Source organism: Martes martes, assembly GCF_963455335.1.
Source record: "Martes martes genome assembly, chromosome: 6".
NCBI classification, from domain to species: Eukaryota; Metazoa; Chordata; class Mammalia; order Carnivora; family Mustelidae; genus Martes; species Martes martes.
The window spans coordinates 64,971,922-64,998,517 of record NC_137893.1 but is presented as its reverse complement, the minus strand read 5'-3'; the positions used below and the strand labels follow the sequence as shown (position 1 = coordinate 64,998,517).

The window sequence follows — 26,596 nt, the reverse complement described above, 5'->3', positions numbered from 1 at the left end:
ACTTTAAAATTAAAAGTGATACCTCTCTTTGTTTGAATGGTAGGGGCTTATTTTTCCTTTAGGACAAACTAAAAACAATGATAAACTCCTACGGTTTGAAGGAAAACCACAAGGTCAAAAACCAAAATTACTACATATCCCTTAACAGTGAAGGATTATTCTCTTAAGAGTGAAGGATCTTAGCCTGGGGCAAAGAACAGGCATGAAATGTCTTCTGAGTATTAGCAGGGTAGGACGGTAGCCCATGAGAAGTTTTCAGTTTCTAGAACAGATTTTCTGCTGGGGGTGGGAGACTGTATCAGAATGACCTGAGAAGCTTAAAATAATGTCTTCCTTCCTCCACACCCCACATACACTTGTACTCACACATTCATCTGTGTTCTCTGTTTCTTGTTTCAAAGCAGGTTTCTTATCCACAAATAAACACTCTCCTCCATTCTGTGGGCTCCTCCCTCTACAAATACTCATTCTCAAGAACCCAAAATGGTTTCTGGAGTAAGAAATCATCTTGGCCAAGCTCATATATTTCTTTGCACCTGTAAAAGCTGGCCAGACTTTTGGTAACTCCAACCTTCTTCAGTCTACCTATTGTCAGCGGGGAACCCGCTGGGCAAGAAGACTTGCTTTCAGGCTTTAAAGGGCATTGCACACAGAAGGCTGAGAACACTATAAACCACAGGGGCCAGCCAGGTCACTCAGGCCCCTCGGGGCTGAAGTCAGGTTCAGGGTGGTACTGGTGTACGGTTTCTCTGCACCAGGAACTGCTGCTCCTCCTCGCTTCTAGAAAATACTAGGACGCTTGGACATATCCCCAGGGTTGGGTGGGGGGAGAATGTCTCCGAGTTCACGGCACTCATTTATTCTTCCTGAAGACAAGGCAAACCAATGTATTAGGTAGCTGAGGCATTAGGGAAAGTTCACTTCTCCGATTCTGAACTAAAAGTATTCGTTCTTTGGAGTGGTGTTTTCTAGTGAAAACACCCTTCCGTGTGCTGACAGCATTCGCCGTGGTGGATTTCCACAGGGGACCGCCCATCTCTGGGTCTTCAGAAGGGACCCGGCGGATCTCCAATCCGTGACTCAACTCCCAGTGAGCAGGCTGGAGGGAACTATGCCTCTACTTTGGGGGCGTGGTAGGGTATTTAATAAACACGTGAACTGATGACGAGGATTATGGAATGTTTCATTAGCCATAACACACTGAGGTAAAAAATGACTTGGTAAGTGGTACCAAGGTCGACTTGAAACTGGGGGTAAAGGGAACATTCATGGATGCCATTTATTTGTTACTTGAAAAACCTTTCACAGGGTTCCAGAAGTAAAACTGTGAGTCCCTGCTGAAGCAAAGGGGATGTGAACAGGAGACCATCTTAGGGAAGGGTATGAAAAGTTAGTAGTGGTCCTTCTCCCGGTGGAAAGAGTATGAGTGGCAGACAGCCTCAGGGGTCCGTGCTAACAGCAGTGTTATAATAATCTGGAAGACGTGCAGGAGGAAAAATTCAAGTGTCCAGATAATGATTATTCTGGGAAACGCAAGTCCTTGAGGATAACAGGTAAAAATCGTTAAAGTGTCAGGGACAGAAAGGGCAGTGGGTTTAGAGAACCACTGTAAGCGGAACCATCCTCAGAAGATGAAGAGCTCTCAGGGACAACGGATGAGAGAGATCTGCCAATCACCAGAAAACAGATCCAGGTAACAGCGATTCCTCATGTTTTTATGGTTAAAGCAGCAGCCAATAAAACGCAGGGCAGGAGAAGATGGGACATCAGATACGACGTAAAAGCATTTTCCTACAATACCACACTGCAGCCACACCAGCATGCTACGTCTTCTGGACACTGCACCTTAGAGGGACAAAGAGGAGTAACATCTATCTAACAGTTGCAGAGTGCAACACAGTTTCCAGAGCTCCTTCACAGACAATATCTCACTGGATCGTTTGGTACCTTGGGGAAAGACCTCTTCAGGTCCAGACGACAAAAACTAAATCTTACTTAAGTAGGTTAATCCCAGAGTCACCAATTTCTCGGAATAATACTAAGAATCCAGCCTGGGACTTTTGGTTCTAAAGCTCTTCTTCCTCAACCCCATGCTCGTGCTGAAGAATCTTCAGAAAATACAACTAAAATGACAAAGAGCTGGAGAAGGAGCCTTTTTAAAGGTAAGGTGAGCCTGTCAGGTTTGGGTTTTTCCTTACTTTTCTTTCCTTTTTCTTTTTTTTTGGCCTCTCAGCTCCAAATTCATCCTTCAGTCTTGTTCTGAAACTGGAATAAACTAAATCATCATCCTTTGCCAGCCGGCACAATCTTTGAGGTTTGTCCTTTAAGGCTGCTGGAGAGACACGGCACGAGGAAAATTCTGCTTCCTGGTGTGGCTGTGCTTGCTCAGCGGGCCCCTGCAGCACACCCTCGTGGCATTCCCAGTGTCCGGCTCTTGGTGCGTGCGAGGCTGCCACAGCACCAGCCCCTGCAGCAGAAGCAGCTGCCCTAGCACCTTGCCAGAGCCAACCTGTGGCAGAACTGAGACACCACCTCATGAACAGTTCTCCTAAGCATTCTAGAAGGTAGGTATCTGGCAAGTCCTACCACCAAGTTTCTTTCATAAAAGAACTTGTCCACCATCCAGTGGGTCACAGCTATACCCTCGCCACCAGGGTCTGGATGGAAGCCTGGGGAAGGGCACTCTTGCTTGGGTATGGCTCAGGGATGTGGCCACGCCTTAGACCGTATTCTGGAGTTCTCTTCACTTCTTACTAGTAATCTGTTGTTACTTTCATCCCAAGTAATAATTATTCTTGAAGTTAAACTTCCCTGTTCAAATTAATTTGCCTGGTTTCTCTCTCCTGACTGGACCCTGACTGACAGACTAAGCATAGGAGGACTACTCGCTTTATCAGATGAAAGCACAAAGAGAACAGAAATAAAATCTATAAAGTTACAAAAGGTATGGAAATTGTGAGAAAGGACTTATCCCCTAAAACCTAGTTTCTGACAACCATGGGTCCTAACTTTGGAATTGCAAATAGGTAGGCGGAAGAAAAATAAAAAGCACTTCTTTTTGTTACTAAAGAGATGATGCTAAGTGGAGGTACACGCTGTTTTAAGATTGGTGTGGATAAATTCAAGGAAGATAAATTTAGAAATAATTGAGGGAAGCAGGGGTTCCTGGGCTACATAATCACAAACCGTGTATCATGCGATGGGGAACAAACAGAACACCGCATTAAACGATCCCTAGAGGCCAGGATCAATGGGATCCAATTCCCTAGATGAACTTTACAAATTTATGTTTTCATTCTGATAAAAATTGAAAAACAAACCCCCCCCCCCAAAACCAAACTCCAATAGAACAGTCTCATCACCTACATGGCAGTTTACCATAAAGCTGAGTTTCACCACATGATTTAGTGCTTCATTTTACATTCGTATTTCAGAGCTTATGTGGCAAGGGTGGATGACAAATGAACTAGGGTGAATTGGGTACACAAATACTGTGTCAGTGCCAAGTAAAAGCCAAGTGATCTCACGGTACACTTTATGAAAAGAGATTTGAGGTCTGAAGGCAGTTTAAACAGAGAAAAGCAATGGGTGAAATCAATGATCAGAAATAGAATTTTACCATCTCATTTCACAGAGTAAAATTATGTTTCGGGCAATCATTAACTACTTGATGATTTTACCACTGAAAAAAGTCAGCTAATGTAAACTAATGTTATTGATCAGATAAAATTATCAATGGCTTAATAAACCTGGTCCTTATAGTAATGGGGTTCTCTCTGTGATACTTTTTATTCTTTCATAAAAGTCTCATTTTTTTTTGAAGTCAGTGAATCTGAGATCATAAATTATAGCTGTTGGGGATGAATATTGTATTTGAAAATCAAACTGACTAAAAGCATAAAATATCACTTCATATATATCTTAGTTAATGAGGATAATAAATTTATTCAACATGGTTGAAAGCTTATTAATAAGCTCTCTCTCAGGAAAGTTCTTTTCTTTGGTATTACAGTGGGAGAAATAAAAGATTTTACTGTCCTAGAAAGATATCAATGGATGTCTTATGACTTATGGACATCTTAGAAGGACTTATCTTTGCATCACAGCCAATATTGTAAAACGCTGTGTAGGGTGTGTTTTTAGATTAAGAAAAAAGTTAATTTGAGGACTTTTAATTTTCTGATGTTAGCAAACACCTGGCATTAGAAACAGGAAAACATAAAAGAATTAAGTAAATTGAAAAAAAAGTCATAGTTGAATTTTTTTTTTTAGAGATCTCTATGCCTGGATTTTTAGGCACAGGCTAGGATTAACCTGATTTTTTATTTTTGAGAGTGTTCTTAAGATGCTATCAATATAAATACCAAAGAAGAGAAAGGCAATCTTTTTTCAGCCCACACTTCTTTCTTGACTGTTGTTAGCAACTGTTTCTTCAATAAGAAGCCCTACTACCAATATAAGAAATAGTGGCATCCAAATTATTTTATTACTGTAGAGCAAACCTGTGACACACGAGAATATTATGTATGGTGAAAATATGCTATTAAAGGGTGTGAATATGGTCTAGATCATGTTAAATATATACAAATAAAATGCTTCCCTGTAATTTTCTTTAATAGGCACACACAAACCTCACTATCATATTTAAAGACTCAAGAAAAAAGATATTTTCCCTTTCTTTGACTACAGAATTACTAGCTCTACCAAACAATGGACACAAAGGAAAATAAATCTTGATGTTAAAACTTTGAAATTCTGTCAGGCTTAGGAAGTTCCGATGGGGTTAGCGCTTCGCTCTCATGTGTATCAGGAAAAAGGGCCCAGTTGTTTAACTCACCTCTCCACAGTCACTGTCGATTGGTGTGAGGTAACTGCATGTGGGCTGGCCACTGGTTCTCCATTTCCTGGAGAGTTTGTCATACATGGAAGTGCAGATACCACTGGACACAGCAAAGAAGATGGGACAAATGGTTACTATGACTCTAGAATCGACCCTAAATCTCAGGACCCAGAAGGCCTAGATTTATGACCTGGCTCTGCTGCTTACCGGCTGTGTGACCTTGGGCAGGCCACAAACTCTCTGTGCCTCAGTTTCCTCATGAATAAGAATACCTACCTCACAAGCCACAGGGAGAATTAAATGTATTAACATATGCAAAGTACTTAGAACCGTGTAAGGCTGGAAATCAGTGTTGTTATTATTTTTGTTTGCACTAAATTGACTGTGGACAAAAAGTATGTAACTTTGAAACCAAAGCAACTGATGAAGATAGCAGTAAGCTGACCTGATTAGGCTGATGGTGAATATCTTCTGAAAAATTTAGAGCAAATCACCATGACCTACCTTAAGTGATAAAAAATAATTTTTAAACTCAGTTTACTTCTAGTCGCACTTAGAATGAAAGGGATTTCATGAATGGAAGGCCAGTGAATTGTACTTTATCAAGCCACCTTGTCATTCAATGCTCAGTGACGTAGTCCAGCTTACACCAACAATATTGACGACAGACTCCAAAATCTAAGCCAGGGTTACTTAAAGTCCTGTAAACCTTCATACTGATTAGAGTTTCAGGGAAATCTGTGGCAGTTTATGGTTTCAGCTCGACATGAAGAAATAGTTGAAACATAATTCCAAGGAAGTGTTATTTCATAGCCTGGCACAAATTCACTAAAGCTGCCAGAGGTCCAGAGAGTCTGATAACTGAAGAAGTGATTAATAACTTTATTAAAGGAGCCAAAATTCACAAAGGTGGTAATAGGCAGCCTTGGAGATTTCTGATAGGTCTGTAACCTCGGCTGTCTGCCTGCCCTAGAATTCTCTTTGGAGCACTAGTAACACCATTTAGCCCTCAACCACACATAATCCCTCAGGCCTCTTTTTAGCAGTATTATTGTTAGATAATCCCTCAGGCCTCTTTTTAGCAGTATTAACTCAAACCAGATTTATTATGAGTGCTGATAAACACAGTTATGATGACTGAAAAGTTGCACCTTCCCTTTTGGTTTTGTTGGTTCTCAGGCTGAGGTAGAAAGAATATTGGAAGAATTGATGGGGGAAAGATGGAAAAACAAACAAATAAACAAGGAACCCGGCCACGTGCTAACTACACTCAAAAAACCCCCGTACTGGTGCAATTTACACCCTAAAATGCTCATTCTGATGACTCATGGAGGGTCGTGCCTGCGTAAAGTCTCCATGAATTATGACATTTGTGGAGACAACCTGTTAAAAATGCAATGGGGTTAACAGGCAACCATTAGGGTTATTCTCTGAGCAAATATAATTAGGGCGTGTTGAAAAAAGCATGGAAAGCTCACTAAGAAGGGATCACAACATTGAGAAACTCGGATAGCCTCTGTTGAAATAAAACCAAATCCCAAGACACCAACATTTTAACTTTTGAAAGCCTCTAGAGTTTACAGAAAATGTTTTTTTTCACATAGATCATTTCATTTGATCCTTAGTCTTACAAGAAAAAAACAGCCAAGGGTAATGAGGTATCTCTGGTTCTTTCTTGTCACACTGATACTGTAAGTGAGGAAAGAGGAAGAGGGCGTGATGAGCTGCGTACCAACCACCTGTACATACGATCGTGAAGACCATGGGGGATCATAGAACAATCATAAGCTTGGATTCCAGCTGTATGAGCTGGGCCTGCCACTTGAATGAATTACTCCTTGGGAGCAAGGGACCTGGCCTGGCCTGTTCACACTGAATCTGCACCTGCACTGGCAGGTCTCCGAAAATGCTTGCTGACTTCAAGATATACCACTTCTACCCCACAGGCTGCAGCGGAAATTAAAGAAGAAAATGTATGTAGGTGGTACCTGACACAAAGAGACCATTTAATGAACACTAATTGAATTTGGGTACTAATGCACTAAGGTAAATTTTATTTCAAGCAAATCTGGTTTAAAATCACCAAGAAATTAATTATCTCTGTCCAAAGCCTAGAGGTATCAACAACTTTCCAATGAAATTTCAACTAATTTCTAATTTTAACTCTATTCTGAAGTCAGAAGTTAAAAAGGTATAAATTCTTTTGTGAGAACTGCCATACATACGAGTTGTCAAATGTGCAAGTTTAGAGTCCTTGAGAGCAAATATAAATACATGCTACTTTAGCAGACAATAAATGATAAATGAAATTTAATTTTGTAACACAAAGAAAATTCTTCTAATCACGTGTGTATAAATATTTATATGTGTCTATTATCTCTCTGTATAGGCATATATCTATATACACACAGATATATACAAACATATATACACACATGTGGATATATAACATGATTTAAAATATTAAGCACACTATTAGAGTATAAACAAATATGAAAAAACATCTTTGAGAAGTGTGAGAGTTTTACACAAGGGGAAAATCTACGGACATACACCTAAGCTTCTGTAAGTCAATGAGTACTATTCCCCCCCAATCAACGAATATCTTCATCTCTAGAGAGTCAATCCAAAAATTCTACAATTGAATTTGTTTGAATTCAGTGAAGTAAATACCTGTTCCTCCAGTGAGAACTCCCTTGGTTATATCTCCATTTCTCTGATCAACAGTTTTCTACCAAAAAAAGAAAAAAAAAAAAAGGAAAGAAAAAAAAAGAGAAAAAAAAGATTTTTAATGTTAAAGTTGCAAGTGAAAGTAAAGAAAAAAAAAAACCATTAAGAATAGTTTAAAAATGGCCTCCTCAGTACCTTATCTGTAGCTTCTGTTCGCCTTGTTCTTTTCATAATCTCCTCAAGTCGCTACAAAAAAGGGAGAATTTTTTTAAAAGATTTTATTTATTTATTTGACAGAGAGATACAGCGAGAGAGAGAACACAAGCTGGGAGAGTGGGAGAGGGAGAAGCAGGCTTCCCGCTGAGCGGGGAGCTCCATGCGCGGCTGGATCCCAGGACTCTGGGATCATGACCTGAGCAGAAGGCAGACGCCCAACGGCTGAGCCACCCAGACACCCCAGAAAGAGAACTGAGCAAAGGGGTCAAATAGGGAAAGAAGGCAAGCCTGGCACATTTCACTGACTAAGCAGATGGGTCATCCGAACGCCTCTGTTACTTTGGGCAATTATAATGCCCACTGCTCCCTTTTAATGGGCATTATTCACATCAAGGCTGGAACTGACTTAAGCCACATGAACCGGAAGGAACCGTTTTTGGTGCGGTCCACACTGTGAGGACAGATTTCTTTGGAGATGATGATGAATACCCAGAATGACTTCAGTTTCTCTGGAATGCGCAGAGCGCGTTTGCTTTCTTTCTTTCTTTTTTTTTCTTTTTTAAAAGATTTTACCTATTTGACAGGGATCACAAGTAGGCAGAGACGCAGGCATAGAGAGAGAGAAAGGGAAGCAGGCTCCCTGCTGAGCAGAGAGCCCGATGTGGGGCTCGATCCCAGGACCCCGAGATCACGACCTGAGCCAAAGGCAGAGGCCTTAACCCACTGAGCCACCCAGGCGCCCCGCGCGTTTGTTTTCTCAGAGCGGTGAGTTAGTCTCCTGGTCTGGGGGCTTCAAGGCTGGGGAAGAATGGGGACAATGAGCACCCCAGATGTCTGTTCTAGACACAATCACCTTTTTTCTTTCCAGACGCTCTTGCTCTTCTCTCTGGAAATGCTTCTCTCGCTCCTGGCGAACCCTCTCTGCTTCCTCGCGAAGGCGAGCTTCTTCTTCCTTCTGGAAACAGGAAGCGGGTCTGTGCTTCAGGCGGGAAGGGCTGCCGGGAGGCGGAGGCACCGGGCGCCCCAGAGCAAGCGAGGGACACACACCCCGCTGCAGGGACTCGTCCCGCACGCCGGGTGCCCTCCTCTGCTCCTCTGCGCCGACCCAGGCCCAGGCCGGAAGGGGGGCGGGGTTCCCCTACCTGCTTCTGGGCGCGCTCCTGGTCCTCGCGCTCGCGCCGCTCGCGCTCCTCCGCCTGCCGCCGCAGCTGCTCCTCCCGCTGCTCTTCCCTCTCCCGGGCCTGCTCGGCCTCCAGCCGGCGGGACTCCTCCTTGCGCCGCGCCCGCTCCTCCGCCACCTTCTGCGCCAGCTCCTCTCTCTTTTGTCTGGAAAAAGACACACACACAAAGCAGAGATGCACCGGGGGCGCTCCCTGAAGAAAGGCTGGAGTTGATGGTTGCGGCCTGAGGGCTGGAAGGAAAATCTCCCCGGACCCGCTCACAGCATGGCTCGGGGTCCAAGAGAAGCCGCCCTCTATTCCTCCTCCCCCATTTCCCCAGCCTCACGCTGCCTCGTGGTAAACAGAAGGAAAGTGCAACCACTAATGCTTTGAGGAGGGCCTGTTTTGGGAAAGGATGTGCAACCGAACTATTCTTAAAGGCTCAGACTAGTTTTATCCAGTAATGGGACAGTTTAGTAATGAGTTTGAACATTCCTTCCCCTCCTACCCCCCGGAAGTCTTCGTAAATTAATAAAGGTTACAATGTTCTGTTAACAGGGCAGGGCAAGACAGACCACGTAAGCTCCCTGCTGTGAGCAAGTGTGTCCAAAGTTGCTGCCTGGCACTGGGGCCGCGGTCCTCCCCCAAGATGCAGCTCTGCTTGTCTGAAGAACAATGTCCTTGACATTGGTTGTATTAGCTGGAGGAGGAGGCCGAGGAAGCGAAGGGTCCCTCCCATCCGGCCCAGCAGGCAATCATGGGGCACTGAACTATCTCACCCAGCTACTCGCTGAGAGTTCTCTTAGGAAGAAAACACAAGCTTCTAGCATGCGGCTTTAAAAGGATTATTAGGAAGATAATGAGGAAATATGGAGATTAGAAATATTTTCAGTAAAAAAAAATCAGACTGTACAATTGTACATCTACTGTCATCATACTGTGGTTATAATTATGTAAATAGGTGTGTGTGTACATATTTATGTATGTCTATAAACCCCTACTGTGTTCAGAGACTAGAAAGGATGACCCAAAATCCACTTTGCCAATGATTGAGAACTGGTAAGACTATGGATAGATTTTTTTCTTTCTTTAAACCTTTCTCCATCAATGTTGTTATACTGTCATCAGAACAAGAAAACGTAGGAGCACCTGGGTGGCTCAGTGGGTTAAGCCTCTGCCTTCGGCTCGGGTCATGATCTCGGGGTCCTGGGATCCAGCCCCGCATCAGGCTCTCTGTTCAGTGGGGAGCCTGCTTCCCCCTCTCTCTCTGTCTGCCTCTCTGCCTACTTGTGATCTCTCTCTCTGTCAAATAAATAAAAAAATCTTAAAAAAAAAAAGTATGTTAAAAAAAAAGAAGAACAAGAAAACATGATTTAAAAAAAAATCACTTAGTGATCAGAGGCATGACTCCGAAGTAACTAGTCCATCCACCTTCATCACTACTACCAGCTCCTGTCTCTCAGACTGAAGACTTAATCCAAGTTATCCCCAGGATGTCCCTGCTCATTGAACAATGTCACTGCTTTACCTTTCCAGCTCTTCCCTCTCCCTCTTCTCCTTTTCCTCCTTCTCTCTCTGCTCTCGGGCCAGCCGTCTCTTCTCAGCTAGCAGCCTCGTGGCCTCTTCTGGGTCGGTGGTGCCTGCGGAGGTCTTGGGGGAAGCGGCGGCAGTCACAGTGGATGGTGAGGCTGGGGCTGGGCCTGGGGTCGGCGCTGGAGTGGGGGCCGATGCCGGAGTCGAGGCTGGGGCTGAAGCAGCTGTACAAACAGGTACAAGGAGAAAACCAGTTGGAAACAAAACCCAAAGAACAAAACGAAAACTAGCATTCCCCACACCCCAGGCCTAGAATTCATCATTATAAAAGAAAAGGGAATGTTTATTACTGGGTGTTCTCACGGTTTCACTGTATTCTGCTTGTAACCAGGCAACAGATAACAAAAAGGTGCATGTGTAAGGGAGACATCCAACAAAGCTGACACTCTGTCACCGGCTCCTATTTTTATACAAGTTAATCAGTTAACAACATATATCAAATGCGTACTCTGTACGGAGCCTCATGTTAGGTTCTGTGGGAAGTTATACTCTGAACAAAAAGAAGATGAGATCTTCCATTTGCCTTTCATTACATTTAAAAAATTCCTTCTCTTTAGTGACTATTTGTTACTACCGGACCAAAGCCTTTCTATGACCATCCTCAGGGTCCCGGCCACGAGCCCAGATTCAGGCTGGGAAGATGACACCCGATGAAGATGAATGAAGAAGTCCCTTTTGCCTACCCAGAGCTGTCTTCAGGTCCGAGACGGGATGAGCCTAGGGCCTCTTCAGGAGCCAGCACTCGTATTCCTTACCCTTTTGGGCCTCCCCTGTCCATCTTGATGCCAAGATGCAAGATGGCAGTACAAGTCCTCTGACCTGATCCACACTGAGGAAATGGCCCAGAGAGCCACTCTAGAAGGCCAGGAGTCCCACAGAGATGCTCCACTGGGAGGTGTGATCTCTGGTATTCTAGACCCTCCCTTGAAGATTAACACATTCTTCTCCGCCCCCGGGACACTTTTCAGCCTTTCTCTTCTCTCTCCTTCCATGCAAACAAATACTGGACCCTTCCACTTTCAAACAACACTGTCACTCGTCTGAGTTATCTATTCTCTCTTTGTCCCTACCCCCATCTTCAAAGTAAGTCTTAAGGAGAAAACTTTTGAATGAAAACAACTTTCAATAAAAAATATTGAATTCCTGGTTCCAGGTGATTCTAAGCTTCTGGCTAAACATCTGGCTTAGTCTGGCAGGGATGAGATCCACTGCATCTTCTGAAATGAGTTCTGACCTCCGTCAAGCACCAGAGGCTAGCCAGTGGTCCCTGGGCTCCACTACACACAGGGTAACTGGTCGTTCTATATTTTATCTGACATTCCTGCACAGGAATTGACTGATGAGCTTAGTGTCTTTCAGGGTCCCTGGGTCTACCACATAATTGGATTCAGTAGATCTAAGACAGGGCCAGGGCTCTGTCCTTTGAAACATTACAGAAGTGGTGAATTAAAACGATTTCCATAAACCCTTTGAAGATCTTCACTGTAAAAGGGTGAGACCAATCCCCTTCATTTGAGTATGAGTTGAACGTAGTCACTTGCTTCTGATGAACTGACTATGAAGAAATTGTGACTTCTGTGTGTATGACTTCTGAGACCAGGCATAAAAGGTGTGGAATGCTCGTGAGGCTCTCTCGCAGATCACGCTCTCTGGGGAAAGCCGGTAAGCGAGTCCAGTAGAGACAGACTGTGAGGACATAAAGCAGCCCCACAGAGAGGTTCGTGGGCCAGGAAATGGAGCTCTGCCATATGTATGCGCCATCGTCCAACCACCCAGCTAACCTGCTTCCAAACTCCTGACCCAAGAATCTGTGTGACATAATAACTGTTTTTATGAGCTTCAAAGTTTTAGGCTGATTTGTTACACAGCAGTAGAGCTAACTAGTACAAGCGATCCTGATGTGGGGGCTCTGAACACCACGTTTTGTGAAAATCTGGACTCAGTCAATAAAAGGTCTCCTAAATCATACCTGAATTAATATGCTGTGCTTCCAATGACAGGCTTTTGCTTGGATGTTCCTTTCTTTATACATAAGAAAATCACACATGGGAAAAGTTCCTGAAATTAACCTTCAAGGAAATGTCTAGTCCCCCAGGAAGAGCAGGCAACCCACGCTGCATCACAAGGCAGCTGAACCTTACTGGGAGCAGCTTCCAGCTCAGCAGGTGTCCCCTCTTCAACTGTGGCTTCTTCCACCTTCACTAAAGGTGTTCTGCCCTTAAGTGATGGCTCTTTGGCAGCGTTCTGGGATTCCTTCTCAGGGTCTTTCTTCTCGGGTTCCACTTTGACATCTCTCTTGACAGGGCGGATGTTGCCAGGGGATGGGGGCCGGGCCTGAGCAGAGGCTGCTTTGACTGATCCGGGAGGCAAGGACGAGGTTGGTCTGGGTGTGCCAGGCAGATGAGGGAAGGATTTGGATGGCAACCTGGGCAACACACCGGGGAAAGAGAACGGGAGCCATCAGAGCCAGCCTGCCAGACCCTTCCTTTCCCCACTCCTCTACCACGTGATAGTCCTAGAATGCCAGCACCAGGAAGGAAAAGAAATGAAGATACCAAGCTGGTGTGTTTTTTTATGTAGCAAACAGAGAAATATTCACTTTAGAGACTCAATCCTATTTCCTTTTTCCTTTCCTACAAGGAAAAATGTTATTCCCTAAGTCAATGCCAAACAGTGGGGAGAGAATAAATAGTTTGCTTTCAGAGAACAGAAGCTACAGATTCTTCAACATGGAGCAACCCAGCCAACCTCTTAAATTTCACTTACCAAAGTCGGGAGGGAGCTGGTGATCTTGCTTTGGAATGAGATGGAGACAGTGCCCTCCGAATGCCAGATGTGGGGTGGAATGGTAGGTTTTCTCTCTCCTTCTCTCTTTTATAGCCCTAAGTTTGGAGAAACACAATAATCAGATTTTGCTATGAGTGGAACAGTCCCATTCACAGTATCAATAGTGGAGCTGCAACCCACTGAGTGACTTTTTGGAAAATTTCCAGCCTTTGTCATTTATATCCATTACACTGCCACAAAAAGCCCTTGTTACCTCAGACCTGAACCATGTAACTGAATTAACACCATCTGACACTAATAATAAAATTGTGGATGTCTGAGGTGGAGTTACATTTGTTAGAAAAAATACACTAATACTCTTAGAAAGCACCTATACTTACTTTGTGCCTACAATAACCTGGGGCAAATTCTCTCTTATTTTTTTTAACCCAGACAAATATCAAAATAAAAGTGACTTCCATTTCTCCCTGCCCCTCCCCCCCCATTTTAATTCTTTGGCATTTTTTTCCCCTATGTTGGAACATAACATATTCAAGACTTACTTTTTTAAAAAATTTATGTGTCTGCTACATCAGAGGTTAATTCCTTTTCTCCCTTTATACTGATACTATATAAGTAATTCCTTTCTCACCTAATGGCCTTTGAAGGAAAACTCAGGTTCAAGGTGAAGAATTTTAGCTGTTTTTAATCTTCTTTGAGGATAAAATGGAAAAGGGAGAGTGGGTCAAAACATCATTCCTCTTCTAATGGTGCACTAGAAATTCAGCCAGGGAGGTGATACCTTTTCTAAGTCAAAATGAACAAAAGGAAACCCAGAACTGTTTGGTAATCTATAGCCAACTGCGACAAAAAAGACAAAAACAACAACAACAAACTGCACCGAGCAAGAAAGACTCATTCTAAGTATCTAAAACACGCCAACAAGGTCCTGGGATGGGACTGGATACTAGCCAGAGGCATGTGTGTGAGCACCTGTCAGTACCCTACTCCATGCGACCCTTGCAGGAAAGCAGACTGTGGGAGTCGAAGGCAAGGGACAGAACTTTATTTATTTTATCCAGCTGTAGGGCCAAGAAGCTGGTAGTGTCCCCTTTTTCTCTCCTTCCTGCCTGGGGCAAGCGTTAACTCCCCTCTTCCTTTCTTTGTTTCCCCCTTCTTGCTCCCCTTCAGCATCCCTTCTAATTGCTTCTCTCCACTTTCCTTAGTAGCATCCTAGTTGATGGACTGGGCTAGAGGTGGGGGGAAAACATGAGTATTAGAGGTGGGGGGGAAAACGTGAGTATCAAATAATACTCAGTGTCTTCCCAGAATTTCTAAATAAAACTAATGAACAAACACTGGGGCAGGGAAGAACTTTACAAGATGCGTGTCAGCTCTATATCCCTTGTGGCTGCCTGACCAGCCTTTGCCCTGATTTCTGGTCCCAGAAGGTGGGAGGTGAGGCCTCAGAAGTCAGTTGTTGTCCTTGGGTGGCAGATGTCACAGTCAGCACAGGGGACCCTTCCGGCTGCTATACTGGGTGGCAATCATGTCTGTAGCATATCAGTGCCAGAGTGGAAGGCCTGGGGCTCTTCCCAAGGGAAGCTGGCATTTAGCACCTCAAGTAACTTTTCTTTTCCTTTTTCTCAAAACATTTTACTTTGGCTGAAATCAAATTAAGGAGTGATCTGAATGGGAAAATAATTCAGGGTAATTTGTGATGCAGAGGAAACAGGGATGAATTTCATCATCTGTGTCTTGATAAGACAGGCATCGAGGAAAAGAACCTACAAAGAACTGTATAATCCTTCTTTTTGGATTTAAAAAAAAATGTTAAAGTGCCATTGAACCAATTCTTTCTAAAACTGCCCTCCCTTTATTCACCTTAAAGAGGTAGGGAAACAGGCAAAGAGAGGTTGAGAAAAATGTTGAATGCTTGAGATGACATCCTCAGGCAGGTAGATGGTTTTACCCTCTTAGATCTTTTAGATGTCTTTTCACTGGTCTTGTCACCCAATCACCTGTCTGGGTACCACACATGTAAAGGCATTCCTCATAGCCTCCCTGATCTGAGTTAATAGCCAGTGGTCTGTACAATAATCTCTCCTATTAACATTTTCCACAAGGTTAATGTGGAACACACACAGCAAGGTGCACATGTCAGTGGACACTGGACCAGCAGGACAAAGACTTTGATTTTACAATTAGAGTTAGGGTTAGAATACAAATAACACTCAAAAGAGACAATATAGAACAATACTCCAAGACCCCGATTGTCCAATAGAACATTCTGTGATAACAGAAATGTCCTACATCTGTGCTGTACAATAAGCTAACCACTACCCATATTTGGTCATTTGAGTTTAGATCTAAATGAATTAAAATCAGATAAAATTGAAAAAAGTTATGGAAACATTTCTATGTATAATAGCATCAGAAAGAATTAAATCCTTAGGAATAAACTTTACCAAGAAGGCAGAAGACTTCTACACTGAAAACGAAAAGACAATGCTAAAAGAAATGAAAAGAACACAAATGGGAAGACATTCTGTGTTCACAGACTAGAAGACTTATTGTTAAAATGTCAATACTACCCACAAGGACCTATAGATTCTAAGCAAGCCTTATCAGAATCCAAAGTCATTTTTTGCATAAAGAGAAGTATCTATTCTAAATTCATATGGAACTTCAAGGGACCCTGAATAGACAAAACAATCTTGAAAAGAAAGAACAAAGTCAGAACAAAGTTGCTTCCTGATTTCAAAACATACTACAAAGCTATAGTAATCAAAACAGTGTGGTACTGCCGTGAAGAGAGACATGGAGACCAACGGAGTCAAGAGCCCAGAAATAAATCCTTACGTTCACAGTCAAAGGATCCTCAACAAGGGTGCCAAGACCACTCGATGGGGAAAAAGACAGTCTCTTCAACAAATGATGCTGGGAAAACTGGATATCCACACGCCAAAGAACATAGCTGGACCCTTACCTTACACTGTAGACAGAAACTAACTCTAAATGGATTAAAGACCTAAATGTAGTGCTTAAAACTATAAAATTCCTGCCAAAAACCAGGAAGCTTCATGACACTGGATTTGGTAATGAAGGATTTCTTGGATATGACACCAAAAGCACAGGCAACAAAAGCAGAAATAGACAAATGGAACTGCATCAAACTTAAACACTCCTATGTATCAAAGGATACAATCAAGAGAGTAAGGAAATAAACTATAGAATAAGAGAAATACTTGCAAATCATATATCTGATAAGAGATTAGTATCCAGAATACATAATACCCAGAATATGTACATATGCTACAACTCAAAAATTAAAATTAAGATAAAACAAATTAAAAAACAAGATTAAAAAATGAGCAAAGGACTCGAATAGATTTTCCTCTAAAAGAGATATGGGAATGGCCAACAAACATATAAAAAGATGTTCAACATCACTGATCATTAGAGAATCGCAAATCAAAATCACAATCAGACAGAGCCTCACGCTATTAGGATGGCCACCATAGAACAAACAAAACCCCAGAAAATAACAAGTGTCGGTGAGGATGTGGAAGAAGTGGAACCCCTCTATACTGTTGGTGGGAATATGAGTAATATGGTTCATTTGCTATGGAAAACAGTATGGCATGGCAGTTCGCCAAAATACTAGAAATAGAATTACCACAAAACCCAGCAATCCCACTTCTGGGTATATATCCCAAAAGACTGAAGGTAAGATCTTGAAGAGATAATTTGCTACCCACATATACAGCAGGGCTAATCATAGTGTTACTCAGATTCAGGAGGCAGAAGCAGTTCAAATGTCCACCAGCAGATGAACGGATTAACAAAATCTGGTATATGTGTACGCGTGTGTTCATGTGTATACACATGCATGCATACACACAATGGAATATTATTGGTCTTAAAAAGGACAGAAATCCTGTGATATGCTACAACATGGGTGGACAGACCTTAAGGACAGTATACAAAGTGACATGAGCCAGTCATGAAAGGACAAATGATTCTATTTATATGGCATGTCTAAAAGTAGTCAAATTCAAAGAAACAAAAAGTAAAATGGTGGGTTGCCAGGGGTTGGGAGAGGAGGAAATGGGGAGTTCTTGTTCAGTGGGGACAGTTTCAGTTTTGTAAGATTTAATTAGTTCCGGGGATAGGCTGCACAACAATGTGAATAGACATAACATTACTGAAGTGGATGCTTAAAAATAGTTAAGATGGTAAATTGTGTTCCTTTTTTACTATAGTTAAACATTTTTTAAAAAAGAAAATTGAATTTAAAGTTCTCTTTGGCATTCTCACTAGTGACTTTTTCTTTTTTTCCCCCCCACTAGCCATTTCTCAAGTGTTCCATAACCACTGGTGGCTGGCGGTTCAGCTGAACTCCAAGGGGCAGCTCTGGGGTATAAAGGAATTGTGAGTCACTTCCAGAAATAGGTATTTGCCTTAGTATTTGGTAAGGAGGTGAAAAGATGACCAATAAATCAAATACAGAAGAAGACGGCATAAAAAAAAAAAATTAAAATGGGTGAGAAAGCAGAGCTTCTGAATCATGTGATGACAAATCCTTCCCCTTTAATCTGTTGGCCAAGGGTCTGCTCTCATCCTTCCCTCCTGGCGTGTTAGGTTGTGTTTTTATCCATAACAAGATGCTTTTCCTTTGCTAAGGGCTTCTCCCCCTCCAGGAAGTCCCCAACCTCTGGGGGCAAAGCTGTTCTAACTATGGCTTTTTATCCACAGCTAGGCTTTCTGAAGCTAACATGTTAATGATGAACAACTACCCAGACATCCAAGGCAGTTTCACCTCAAGCTTCATTCGCAAGACCTCCTTGCAGCGCTGGAGGTCTGACTCAATCAGGAATTAAACGCTGATTCCTGAAAACCTGGGGCTTGGAAGAAAACTGCCTATGGGAAAAGCCATCAAGCTCTCACAACCCTCAAACTATTCTGAAACATCTAAGCAGCATCCTTTTAAGTGTCCATCAGCTTTATAAATCTGAACTGCTCTGCGAAGTTAAGATTAAAAAAAAAATTGTTCGGCCTTTCATTAAACAGGTCACGGTATTCCCATGGGAATGAGATCTTCTGGTCCTTTAGGAGAAAGTACAATGACTGAAGACCACACAACAGTATCTACTTCTTTCAGCAGATACTAAATAACACACAGTGTGAAGAAGAAAGGTGCTTAGAGACATAAAAGTTACCTCACTGCATATATGGCATGAAATTCATTATCGGTGAAAACTTGGGTTGGCTCAGCCACCTTGCCAGGTACAAGTTATATTCACAAGTACAAGTTATATTCTTCACTTGCAAAATCTGAGTCTCTGACACAGCCCAACTGCCTTTCAAGAATTTGTTACCTAGCAAATCACTAGTGTTTTCAAAATACTTCCTTAATATATTGTAAGATTTGGGCCTTGACAGAGATAAGCTAGATAGACAAAAATGCTTTGTTTTGGCTTTCTTTGGTGAACCACATTCAGAGTTCAGCAAGCTCCTGAATATGGTGTAAGAAAAGGCAGATGTGGCTGTCCAGGCCCACATGCCCTTCCAGGGCTTTCTGACTGGCAAACATGAAGAAGTGTGCTGGCGTGACCTTTGTTCGTACATAGGCCCCCTGTGCATGCACACACTTGAACAGAGAATAGTTTTCATTCTCAAATTCACATTTCTAGGGGGAGCCCAACTCACCATTCTAGAGGGAGTGTGGGGACGCCACTGCCCAGGTGTGGGCACCTCCCGCTCTGACACCCACAGGGCCCCTGGGGCTGGTGTCCATTCTGCACAGAAACAGCACAGACTCGCCAGGCTGCTCCCACCGGCTACTCACCGCGGTGCCGGGAACCGTCCTCCTTCTTGCGGAGCCCTCCGGTGGCGTTACCGAGAATTTGGGTCGCTCTGTCAGATTTCTAGAGTGTGCAGCTCTGTAGGGCATGATGTTGATGGGGCTGCAAGATGCTGAACGAGGACAAATGGGGATAACTAGGGTGTAGGTGATTGTTTTACACACAAGAGTGCCAGAGGAGCAGTTGAAGGAAAGCCAAAAGCGGGTTCAGGAAAAGGAGCAAAGCAGAGACAGAGAGAAAAGTAGGGAGAAGAAGTTATTACCTAAAGGTGTCCAGAACCATCACAGCCAACTCTCCTCTCACAGTCCTATTGGTTTACAGTGTGTCCAAAAAGAAGCCATGTCCAAGTGAAAAATCTAGACTATGTAAGTTATTGGGCTATTGAAATAGTGATTAAAGATTCAGATGTAGTCTAATAATTAAGGAAAGCAATGGGCTTATATTCCTATGAACGGATGGTTCTGGTAAAACATGACATTAGTGACAGATCATTTTATATAAGGACTGTTTATAAACAGATTTTTCCTAATTAGCTTTAAGATGGAACAAAAGGTGGAGACAGGAAGTTAAGCAAGCAGGCAAGCAAGGTGGACTCCAGCCATTTCAGGAGTAAAGTTCAACAGCCAGTGGAAAATGCAACGGAATTTTTACAATGTTAAATTTTTACAATGTTAAACAACCAAGTCATAGGTGTTCAAGCTTGTTACAAGGATAACTGATAATTTCCAGAAACAAATTCTGTAAATGTTTTGTCTCTTTAAAGCCAAATCAGATGCGTGACTTCTGGGTTTTCCCAAAAGCCAAAGCATTTGACGGTTTATAACAAGCAGTAGAAGGTATGGGGATACGGAATGCAATCATTTCAAATGGTGAACAGAACATATACATGTTAGAACGGCCAAAAATAAAGTTGAATTGTGGATAGCTTTTACTGTTTTACTCAGGGTTTTTTTTTTTTTTTTTTTTTAAATCATAGTTTCTGACTATTTACCTTCACAGAAACACAATCATTAATCAAGTCATTCTGGGCAAAAAAAAAAAAAAGTTTAAGGAAGTTCATATAACATGACATAGGTATCAAAAGTGTGGATTCTAGGGGCGCCTGGGTGGCTCAGTGGATTAAAGCCTCTGCCTTCGGCTCAGGTCATGATCCCAGGGTCCAAGGATCCAGCTCTCGGCTCAGCGGGGAGCCTGCTTCCCTTCCTCTCTCTCTGCCTGCCTCTCTGCCTACTTGTATTCTCTGTCTGTCAAATAAATAAATAAAATCTTAAAAAAAAAAAAAGTGTGGATTCTAAGGTTCAAAGGTTCATTTTTCAGATCTCACCCAGAAATCTTTTTCTCCAGCGAAAGATAACAAAATTAAAGATGACTCCTTGCAGAGAATACTATGTGCTTGGATAATGTTATAAAATGACTTTACCCACCTATAGCGATTGTAGCAAACTTTTAAAAAGACTGTTATTTCAGCTAAGTATAATGGTATTTATTAGTAAATTAAAAACTCAGAAGTTCACAAGGCAAATTAGGAATTTTGGAATTATAGAGTTAAAAATGTTATTTTGGTTTCATTTACAGAGAGAAAGTTGATCCGATTGCTTATTTATTCACGTGCTCTCTTATTAAACAATTCGTATTATTTTCTGGTTATGACTAAATGGTCAAGGCAGGGAATGGACTAGAAATTGCATTCTCTTTCCCAATCCTCTCAAAACAGAACTCTGTTGCTTCAAGATAAACTAAAACACTTGGCATTCCCTCTCAGCCCTCCTTAAAAGAATATGTGTATCTTAACTTGGGAGTTGACCTAAAACTTTGCTTTAGACCTTAATGGTAAAGGAAGTTTCCTTTCATTGTGAGAAAGGAGAAAGAACCTAGTCTCAATTGGCTTCTTGTGATCACAGGGGAAACTACTTGAAAATAACCCTTTTCAAGCACCGCAACAAAGTATTTGCATTTCCCAGACTGGAAGAGTTCAATGATGCAAAATTCTTGCAAGCCAGTCAAATGCATTTGAAGAATAACATCCTGGCATAAGGCACTTTCAGGGGATTAATGACCAGGAGAGGCACAGACTGCCCAGGGCACCGCTAGAGGCCATTCACCTTGCTCCAGAATCAAGAGACCTTAGACCACAGCCCTGCTCTGAGGCCAGGATCTAACAGAAAAAAGGAAACACAGAAATAGGAGTTCATTTTCCTCCAGCAGAAAAGAATTTCGGGGGTATCTAGGGAGCACTTCCTGAGATGATCATCCATGGCTGTAAGCCAATCTCATCATGCCTTTGGTTCATTCTTTATTGTAGCACCGAGGTCATATTAAGCAAAGGAAGAAAAATGTCCTTCAATCCATCTAGTGAAGTTTGTACAAGAATCCTCAAATTTAATTGTTTAAGTTATATCGTCTGGATAAAACAAACACTGTAAATTCTTTCTAAGGACATTACGTTTCATGGAATTGGTTGTTAAGAACCGCAACTAGTAAAAAACCTGAAACCTTTCAATCATTTATTGGAATTATCTTGCCCTTCCGAAGAAGAGAGTAAGAGCAATAATATACAGTATTTTGATTTTCCCAGAGTGCTCTTGGTATCCCAAAGTAGTTTTATTAAACATGAACATTCTTCTAGGGAGTGTCCAGTAGACAATCTTCTATCATATCTCTATTTCCTTCTATTCTTGGTAGCAAGGGTGCATTAATTTAACTTACTCAAAATCTTCTAAATGAACTATGTGAAAAGGTGCAGAGAAAAGAAAATGCAGTACAAGTAGGCAGAGTATAGCACAGAGAATAGAAAACTTATAAAATAAAATAATATTAATAACATTTAATTAGTATCTACTATGTGTGGGTACTACTCTAAATATTTTACATGTATCAACTCATTTAACCCTGGGCTCTAGCAAGCACATGCATTTTAAATGTATTTTAAAAAATGGGCACAGAGAAGTCAACCCAAAGCAGTGGCCACAAATGAGAGGTAGGGGGCCTGCAAATTTCAGATGCTCTTACTGCTTCTTCTGGGAGTTCACCATCACCAAACACCCTATGGGTAAGGATGGCTGTTGTGATCTGCTCTTGTAACCCTGGATTTGGACACAGGTCATCCTCTTGCCAGTGGCAACCAGATTTAAGATGAACTCAGGAGACAACAGTAAAATGGAAAGACAAGGAAGAGTAATTGTGGAGAGCAGATGGAAAAAGGAAAAGTGATGAATACAGTGTTTTTGACAAGATAAACTTAATTACATATATAATGTCAAAAGGAAAATAAAGAAAAACAAGAGTTCTGGTTGGTTAAATATAAGCTGTATCAAGGCAATAATAACGTAACAATCACCTAAGGATTGTATTAATAAGAGCGGCAACTCAAGTAAAGGCCTATGCATTGCTTCACAATAACATAAATTACAGAAATGTATCCGTTTGTGAGAAAGAGAATGGAAAAGTTGCAAAGCAAAGAACAGGCAGCCAGCAGGTAAAAAGCACCCTGGCAGAGTAGAACAGTGAAGAGGGAATGTGGGAAGATGAGCCAGCAGAGTGGGTGGAGAAGGAGCCAATGACGTCGTAAAGGACTGGAGGAGGACGAAAAGAATTGACACAAGTTAGTGGTGACAGAAACAGCAAAGACAGACACTTTCTCAGCTGCGAGGCAGTCATTCAGCATGAAACCACATTTGGGGTGGAGATTCCAAAGCCTCAGAGCCCTCAACTATTTAGAGCCTACGAAACAGGACTGAAAGCAATGTTACAGTTTCTTCAATTAGCTGGACATATGGAAAAACTTCATGACTTGTGTAAGAGTATGACATTCTCAGAAAATAAACTATCTTAAAATTAGCTGTATTTTCTCCTCCAGAAAAATCTCAGATGTGATGTGACAGCTGACAGGACAGTTCCTTCAAAGAAAACATAGAACTGGGACGCCTGGGTGGCTCAGTTGGTTAAGCGGCTGCCTTCGGCTCAGGTCATGATCCCAGCGTCCTGGGATCGAGTCCCACATCGGGCTCCTTGCTCAGCAGGGAGCCTGCTTCTCCCTCTGCCTCTGCCTGCCTCTCTGTCTGCCTGCGTTCACTCTCTCTGACAAATAAATAAATAAAATCTTTAAAAAAAAAAAAAAAAAAAAAAAGAAAACATAGAACAGTGTGGTCCAGCTAATTGAATGCACAACCGTACGCAGAGCATCACTCCAGGCACTGAGGATGGAGGGGAGAGCACGTATAAGATCCAACGCATCAATTAGAATTCTAAGGGGCTCTTCTATAAGTCACTTATTGTCACTGCACTTGGTTTCCACAAGCAGGTGGTAGGAATGTCTGCACTTGTTTCTTTAACTGCCTCCTGGGGGTATTGTGAGAATTAGGGTTGTTATTAGCTCACTGGGCACCAGAGATGGGAAAAAAAAATCATAAAACCACCAAGAATTCTTCGCAAAGAGGGCTAATGAACATGAAGAGACTTGCAGGGGCAAAGCATTTTTAAAGGGAACTTTATGAAGAGGCTGTGTAATTTCCCAAGTGCCGAAGACAAGGGCTGCTCGGCTACTTACAGAGATATACCAACTGTGCCCAGAGATATTAGGGAAAAACCAAATCAACTCACCATGAAAGAGCCATTGCCAAAAGCTACGTATGTATCTTTCTTTCCAGCTAGATATAGGCTCTACACTAACTTCTCATTAAACTAATTGGCTCATTCAGGCATGGTTTGCATTTCAAAAACGCAGAGGAGTTATAACTAATTATAATAACCAGTACTTGGCACATTCTCCATATTTTCAAAGTATGTAACAAAGAAGAAGACTGTAATTAGCCTTCTCCACAGCTCTCAGAGATTTGAAAGGGTACTAATTCCTAGATTACCTACAAAAGCCTGGCCCAGGCAGAAGTAGCTAGCCCACAGCCACATCGTGAAACTCTTGCTTAAATCGACCTGGGCTTTGATTTTAGTCTCCAGCCCATCTATTAGATATTAAATATTAAATTGTGTCTACCTCCAATGGTTTGTTCAGATGCAAGGGCAGAGAGAGAGGCGGGGAAGGGGTAGGTTTTTCTGCTGACATTATAAACACGCAGAAGCATCCAAAGCCATTGGATCCCAAGGAGGGGCATCCTTTGTCTGCCTGGCATCTGGTGTCCAGATAAGATGCGAAGGGGAAACGGTACCAGGAGCGTGAAACCAACACCAACAGACATTTCCAAAGCTGCTGCACCCAGGCAGAGAGAAGGCGAACACACTGAGGAAGACCGAGACGTGATCGGATGGACTGGGGTGGCTCAGGTGTGCTTTAAAAGGAAGACTTCACCTCACCAAGAAAGTGGTACCTTGACAGTTTTACCTGTGTCTCCAGACAAGGCCGCTGTGCTTTTGCTTCTGGCCAGGAACGAATGTGTGGGCGTCAGCAGTCTGTTAACAACGCTGCTCTCCCAGGGGCTGAGCTGCAGGCGGCGAGCTAGACGTCACCACATAAGCGAGATGTTAGAGGAATTCTTTCCGGGGGGGAGGAGGGGGCAAGAGCATCATACTTATTGCGTCTATATGCCAGGCCTTCCAGAGACGGGGCTCTCCAGGGAGGACAGCTGGCATAGGGTCTGGGAGATGGGAACTCTGCCCAAAGGAGGAGCTATTCCAAAATGTTGCCTTTCTTCAAGATGTTAAGTTTGTGACGGGCTCTACGTTAGTTTCATGGATGCAGACTTTGCTAACCACCCTCCTTTAGGAGTGAACAGGTAACAAAACCGAAATATCATGTCACTGTCGGGTTTGGCATGCAGTCATACCTATCTGACCTCATCGGGATGGGCAGAGGACTAAGTGGCACACACCTCAGCCAAAGGGCTTCCTAAGTATCCTGAATCATCAACTCCAACACAGGCTTTGGCAGCTTAATGCAAGACTGCACTTCTATACAAATATAGATGGAAAGGGTCTCTGTCACATTTTGCTAGATGTCCATGAACTGCTACTTTGTCAACTGGGGGGAAATTAGATCTAATAAAAGGATAGAGGTCTCAGGCAAAGTTCTGTCTGGGATTTCCTTTCCACTCAGCAAGCCAGGTTTTTTCAGGTCCCTGTTTGACAACAACGTAAACATTTTGGTGGAGGACAAGGGTAAAACTGAAGCAAGATGAAATTAAATAGAAAAACCAAAATCCAATATAAACCTAATGTGAGAAATTACTAGTGGGTGTGTGAACATTCCAGAAAATAAATTTAGAACAATGCAGTGAATATAGTCCCAAACTGTACTGGGGCTTGGTGGCAAGACCACTGTTGGGAAATGCATGCTAATTATAAATTAATGACTTTGCTAATATTGTTAGCTTCCAGTGGTGGCCCATGAAAATATAGAAGCTACTTTCCAAAAATATCAGGGAAGAAGCTTGCAAAATCCTACAAGTACCACTCAAGTAAGGTAACCATACATCTTTATTTAAGGGCACACTCCCTAGTCACTGATAAAAGTCTTTAAAACTGTCTAAACCTGATAAGGCCAGTTCTGATCTATACCATAAACAGCAGGTGCAAATCCTCTTGTCTCTGGAGCAATTGTTCTCTTAATAATCTTTTGTACGTTGTATTTTAAAGGAATGACATTTAAATTCTAAAAAAACAAGTTTTAGTTAACAGAAGTTACCTGATGTGAAATGTTGGTATAAGAAATATCTGCTCTCATTTGAAAGGACCTACCAACCTTCAGTAAGTACCTTAATTACCTGACTTTATTTTTTAAAAAGTGGTTATTTTGATCAAGGCTGCGGTGAATTTAAGAATTAGTGAATTATTTATTAGATTTTCTGTCATTAGGAGAGTCTTCACAGTTAAATTAGATCTTACCTGACAGACATAAATAAAAGGATTATATCAATACGTACATGTTGTATATATACAATTATATATGTAACAGAGTAACAGTTACATGGTGGAACGACAATGGAACAGGGCTGCTATAATATGGCCGTGTGTGTATGTGAGCACCAACAATGGCATTAAATGTCAACTAAAAGTACTATACAGTCACACAAGAAAGCCAACAGGGAAGAGTGAGGAGGATGAAATGAAAATATTCAACAGAACTATATTTTTTCAAGTAGATGAGAAGGGAAAGAAGAGAGGAATGCTTCCTTTCCTTGATAAACTCTGCAGGACGACTGGTTCACAACTGCAGAGATGGTTTACTATTGGGAAGACACGTCTTTTCTTGCCCCCTGGATTAACAAGTTCATTAACTTTATTTCTGTGAGTCTTTAAAGCATCAACCAAAGAATCTGCCTCAAATGAAGATTCAAAACCCTTTTTGACTTGTGTTTAAAGCAAATCTGAAGAGATTTGTCTCATAGATCTGACAGCCCGAATGAAAGATTTTGCCAGAAGGAACATGGTTCCGCTTCTGCGTTCATTACTATGCCCTGAACGAGAGAGAGAGAGAGAGAGAGAGAGAAAGAGAGAGATCTCTTTCTTAAGATAACTTTTTAGTAAAGGTTAGG

At 42.2% G+C, this 26,596-nt stretch overlaps 1 protein-coding gene across 4 annotated transcripts in view; it reads right to left on the bottom strand.

Moving 5' to 3' along the window:
- Positions 1 to 26,596, bottom strand: part of MAP7 (microtubule associated protein 7) — a gene marked incomplete at both ends in the record, with an annotated part of 168,258 nt that overhangs the window by 6,585 nt on the left and 135,077 nt on the right. For all 4 annotated transcript variants that reach the window (XM_080806940.1, XM_080806939.1, XM_080806937.1 and 1 more), the window contains 10 exons: positions 4,838 to 4,940; positions 7,514 to 7,571; positions 7,706 to 7,756; positions 8,580 to 8,681; positions 8,869 to 9,052; positions 10,415 to 10,643; positions 12,621 to 12,904; positions 13,246 to 13,361; positions 19,097 to 19,224; positions 24,448 to 24,561. In XM_080806940.1, the coding sequence (XP_080663066.1) occupies positions 4,838 to 4,940; positions 7,514 to 7,571; positions 7,706 to 7,756; positions 8,580 to 8,681; positions 8,869 to 9,052; positions 10,415 to 10,643; positions 12,621 to 12,904; positions 13,246 to 13,361; positions 19,097 to 19,224; positions 24,448 to 24,561 (1,369 nt within the window). The remainder of the gene's footprint in view (positions 1 to 4,837; positions 4,941 to 7,513; positions 7,572 to 7,705; positions 7,757 to 8,579; positions 8,682 to 8,868; positions 9,053 to 10,414; positions 10,644 to 12,620; positions 12,905 to 13,245; positions 13,362 to 19,096; positions 19,225 to 24,447; positions 24,562 to 26,596) is intronic.